Here is a 5056-nt window from a genome sequence, read left to right on the forward strand (position 1 = left end):
GCTTCTATTCAGCCGAGGGATCGACATACCGTTGCCTCGAATTGCACATCGCTCGATATACGGTGCCTTGTGACCAGAAGCTCATGATGTTGAACACCATAAGGGGAAAAGAAGAGATAGCCAGGAACAAAGGCCCTATTATCCCCAATTGCACGTAGCAGAGTATGTGGTGCCTTGTGGGTTGAAGCTCATGGTGTTGAACACTATAGGAGAAACAAAGGAGAAAAGCCCCTTTTCTCACATGGGAAAAATTTAAAAGATTTCCCTTGGTAGTGCAGCCCGTATCTTGCTTTGTGTAGGGCAGCGAATGCCCGGACGCGGGGACATATCCGTGTCCGGCAAGGTAGTGTGTGTCCCAAGGGAAGAGAGTGTTCTGCTAGGGCAATCATCAGGGCCATGCTTACGGGTCCAGAAATGGCAACTCGTGGACGCAGCAGGCGCGAAGAAAGGGGGGCAAGTGGGTGGAGAAGAAAGCTCTCGTGGACATTGGGCCACTCTTGTTTAGTAAACGCAGCAGAAGGAAGTTTGAAAGAAAGGAGCGAGACACAGAGAGATGTTTATAATAGCATACCCGGCCCATCACCATCTACCCTTGTTGAAGTGCTCGTCTGACGAGCCTTTCCTCTTCTGTCGTACTGTTTTTTTTCTTCTTCTTCTTCTTCTTCCTCAGGCTTTCATGGCGTGCATAGCTCTTCCTCCAATGATCAAGAAGAAGGTTTCCTCCTTATCCGAAAAAAAGCATTTCTGTTTAGCTTCCATGGAAGCAAGCAAATTCTTTGTTTTTCATGAAGCAAGCAAGCAAATTCTCTGGTTTTTAATGGCCACGTCTTGAGGCGTTTCTGTTGTTATCTCTTTTGTTCTTCAGGCATTCATGCATAAATAAACAATTGTTGCCTTCATTGAGGAAAGCAAATTCTCTGTTTCTCAGGCCTGCCTCTTGAGGTGTTGCCTCCATTGAAATAAACAATTTTTGTCTTTTATGTTTTGTTCTTCAGGTATTCAAGTATACACAAACAACTGTCTCTTGAGGTGTTGCCTCATTTGAAGTGAACAATTTCAGTCTATACTTGTTTTGTTCTCCAGGCATTCATGCATAATCAAACAATTGTGTCTTCCTTTTTGGTTTTTCTCTTGCAGACATTCAAGCATTTCTGTGTTAAGAATGAAGGACATGGCCGGCACCTTCTCGTCTGATATCCTCCACAGAGCTTGAATCCATGTACGGCACCTACATTGTGTGGCGGACTGCGTTTTTGGTTGATCCAGGACCTCAAAAGCTGGAGGTTGATGCCCCGGATTGAAAGCTTTTGCCAGCGTTTCGTCAGGAGCGTGGTGCCCCCGTTGGAGAAGCTCAGTGCCCGGATTCTTTCCTTTCAAAAAGGAGTATTATGTCAAAATAGAACTGGTTGGTCTATTTGTGTTGCAAGCTGTTCAAGTCGTGCCCAAAACGCCCCCCTCAAGTGACAGGGTTTTTCCGTTGGATTAACATAAACTTGACTGAATTTTGCTCTCTTGTGAGCAAAATCATGGATGAACTTGCAGAGACCCAAACATTGTTGTACCCAGAAGCCACATTTGAATTAGAGATACAGAGCCCTCCTAACTCTTATACATATTATAACCTTTCTGTTGGGCATGGCAAGCCCACTTTTGGGCCTGTTACAACATGGTTTGATGTTAAAGTTTTCTACATCAGAGTTAGTTCATGCCTTCTGAGTGAAGCTCCAAACTCTCTCTTTATTCTTTTCCCAAAGAGGGAGATTAACACTGAACTTGAGGTGAATGGTGGTAGAATCTCTCCTCTTGAGAGAGCTTGTTTTGCCCTTCGCAGGGATAGAGTCGATTCTGATTCGGCAGAAGTGACATATGTGAATACTAACAATCTAAGGACCACAGGAGATCTTGCATTTGAAGTGTATGACAGAGATGAGCTTATACTTTCTGGTATGCTCTCTCGTACTGATTGTGGGAAGGACCATCACTTGCTGGTCCAGGCACACAGCTCGGTGGGGACGTCGCCCTTGAGCAATGAAGCAGGGTGGAATATGGACTGCACTTGTGGCATAAGATCACAAGATTGTTGCTTTTTGAAAGGCAGAACAGACTTTTCTATGGTGAGCCCTTCCATGGAAGTATATGTGGCTGGAAGGAGCTCTGGTCTTCCAATAGTTTTAACTCAGACAGTACATTTGACAGTGCGGAGGAGGAATACAAGGTGCTCTACATTGGACGCTATTCCAGAAGAGGAAGCTGCTGATCCTAACAAAGCTGTGGCTGATCAGGTATTCATTTCTCAATGTTTCTGCAAAAGGTTGATTCTATTATGGCCAGTGCCCGTAATCTTTGGTTGAGCTTAATGTCATCTAGGACCATTGTATTGGCTGTCATGGAGGTTTCCCACAAGAATGGTCTCTGTTTTATAATGAAGTGCTTGTCCACAGAACTCACAAGTCCTACAAAAAAGACAATAAGTAATGCCATATATTGTGTGGCATACTTGTTTGTGCAGAGTGCGTGTCTCAGCAAAAGTCACGTGAAGCTGTTCATGTGCAATTCACCTGCCAGTATTCAATTGTATGCAATATGGCTGCCAGTTGCAAATCTTCGGTACTCATGTATTTATGTCGAGAAAATCAAATATTGTTGGTTCTCTAAAGTGGTTGCACTAACCATTCATGTACTGGATAGTCCTAAGGGTGGGTATACAAGACTGCAAATAGGAGAGAAGTCATGTATTGGATGGTGATACATGCTGGCCTAGAACTTCGGCAACAACTGAATACTCTGAATTGTGTTGTGGAAATTATTTTTCAACACCCTTAATCTGCAGACTTACATTTGGGTACACCAGCAGATGAAACGGACACCTGTTGCATAGGTTATGTGAAGGTTGAATGAGTCCTGGTGCATTTATTGTTGATTAATGCAAGGGCTAATGTGTTATGGTGTCTCAACAAATATGTAGGTGCCTCGGGCAAGTTTTAATGGAAGAGTCTTTCTTCTTAAACGCTTTTGGTTTAGCAGAATGCTTTCCTAATTCAGTTACAGAGTAGCTTTCTGTCTACTGTTTTCATTTTTTTATTTGTGTTGCTTGTGGAATTCTGATTTTCGCCAGACATTTATCACGTTTACTTTTCTGGATTGCTTACACTATTCGTGTCTACACTGCTACAATAAATAAGTGATTTTTGTTTCCAGGCTGCTGAAGATGAATCCTATGCTAAAATTGCAACACACTCATTGATGGGTGACCTGCCACATAACATCTACTTCTCAGATGTGAGATTGGGTGGAGAGAAAGCAGAGTTGTCTTCTTTCAATGCAGGGGTGAGAGTGGGCGTTGGCCTAGGACTGGGTATGTGTCTTGGCATTGGAATTGGTTTGGGTATATTGCTGAGAACATACAGTGCAGCGGCAGGATCCTTCAAAAGACGACTTTTCTGAAGGCATAGATGAAGTGCTAAAATGCAACTATGCTGAAGGTCAAACTTCCAGTTTTATAAAGCCTTAGCGACAGTTCATGAAAGTTCCTGTAGCTTAATGATTGAACATATGATTTTTGTAGATTTCTAATGAAGTTTTTGCAGCATGGAGGGTTGTTAACAGTGGACTAATTGATTTCACAAGTGTAGGTAAGCCCCTTGGCAAACCTTTGGGGATTAGTACTGAAGTCGGTACAATAAATATTGTGTGGACAGACAAGCTGAACATGTACATAACAGGCTAATGGGCGCTGTGCAGTGTTGGGCTCTTGACTGTAGGCTGTCCTTCCATGATGTAATGCATGGTTGCTTACCTAATAAAAGTACTTGAAGAGAATCCATTCATTTCACACGCATGCATGTGCATTTGTGCACATTTATATTGTTAATTTTGTTGGCAACTGATGGTAGAGGCCCCATCACATGCTGGCTAGACTGACTTGTCTAATTTGGCTTAATTAAAGCTGTGAAAATGATATTTATCAGTTATGGGCATACCTGAACATTATCATTGTTGAATGTAGAGACATTCCCAAGAATGACCATGTACTCAAAGCTGCGGGTTTCAAGGTTTTTTATAGCAAAAACTTATTATTTTCCTGCAAGGAAAAACAAATATTTTAATGTCAGAGAGATGAATGTGGCTCCATATACAGGCAGTCTTCTCAAATTGTCTACACGTTGCTATAGGAACAACATGAGTTGTTTATATATAACAATTTTCACATTGGAACTTGGCTTCACATATAGGCACTCTTTCTCAAATTGTTTAGACCTTGGTTTAGGTACAACACGAGTTGTTTATGTATCACAATTTTCACATTGGAACTTAGCCCCTTAGCCTTTGCATAATGAGTTAATGATTAAAAAAATCAACAAGTATGTTACAATATAAGCTAAAACCTCAGGAGTATCGCTAGTGAGCTTGATGATGCTCTCTGGTCCAAAGTCCCCTTACATGCATAAATCAAGGTCAAAATCTTTGTCTAACAAGAGTTGTGAGAGAGACATGAAATCTAGAACTAGTTAAACCCTCCATTTGATTATTGTAGGACATCTTAGATGTGTGGTCATTATATCCCTGTTGATGAAAAAAAAAGTTGAATGTTGTGACAACAAACCATTAGGGCTGATCCATTGCGCTTATGTTTAATTCAACATTCTACCATTCTTGCCATTGGTTAGTCATTTTGCAACAAGTGAGGAGGAAGGTTTTTCATAACAACAAATTTTGCGAAGGCTTTGTTACAAACACAATATTGTGCACTTGTGATTAAAGTTGCTTGATGCTCTTTTCATCGTGATGGAGATTCTCTTATGATTTTAGATTTGTATCATTGAGATTGTGATTCTTGAAACGCTGATTTTGATAGCCTGTTGGGGTGGATGTCTTGTCATTATGAAAATAGCCATAGTCACTTTGTAAGTTAAAGATCATGTTTCTATATTAGCTTCTTGAACCAATTATTGGGCATGTCGTCATTATGGAAATAGCTATAGTCGAAATTATATTACATCATGGCTACAAGGTTTAATAGTTATTGTATTTCAAATGTTAGTGTTGATGTCTCATT

General features: G+C 41.1%; 1 protein-coding gene across 2 annotated transcripts; it reads left to right on the plus strand.

The window, feature by feature from the left end:
- The first annotated feature begins 328 nt into the window (after positions 1 to 328).
- On the plus strand, positions 329 to 3832 carry LOC148012643 (uncharacterized protein At1g01500-like). 2 transcript variants are annotated; one of them, XM_087669574.1, is made up of 4 exons: positions 329 to 715; positions 996 to 1029; positions 1138 to 2282; positions 3199 to 3832. In XM_087669574.1, exons 3-4 carry the CDS (start codon positions 1527 to 1529, stop codon positions 3442 to 3444), a joined length of 1002 nt encoding a protein of 333 aa, XP_087525700.1. In that variant the 5' UTR covers positions 329 to 715; positions 996 to 1029; positions 1138 to 1526; the 3' UTR covers positions 3445 to 3832. The 2 variants fall into 2 exon arrangements, with proteins under 2 accessions (XP_087525700.1, XP_087525699.1); XM_087669573.1 differs by lacking the exon at positions 996 to 1029.
- Positions 3833 to 5056: the final 1224 nt, after the last annotated feature.

Source organism: Lygodium microphyllum, chromosome 27, assembly GCF_053477565.2.
Source record: "Lygodium microphyllum isolate KBCC chromosome 27, Lygodium_microphyllum_v1.1.10, whole genome shotgun sequence".
Taxonomy (NCBI): domain Eukaryota; kingdom Viridiplantae; phylum Streptophyta; class Polypodiopsida; order Schizaeales; family Lygodiaceae; genus Lygodium; species Lygodium microphyllum.

Bases quoted from the DNA above. Each gene is read 5' to 3' on its own strand.
- LOC148012643 (XM_087669574.1), top strand. From the start codon at position 1,527: ATGGATGAACTTGCAGAGACCCAAACATTGTTGTACCCAGAAGCCACA. The intron at 2,283-3,198 runs GTATTCATTTCT...TTTTGTTTCCAG, and splicing joins ACAAAGCTGTGGCTGATCAG to GCTGCTGAAGATGAATCCTA.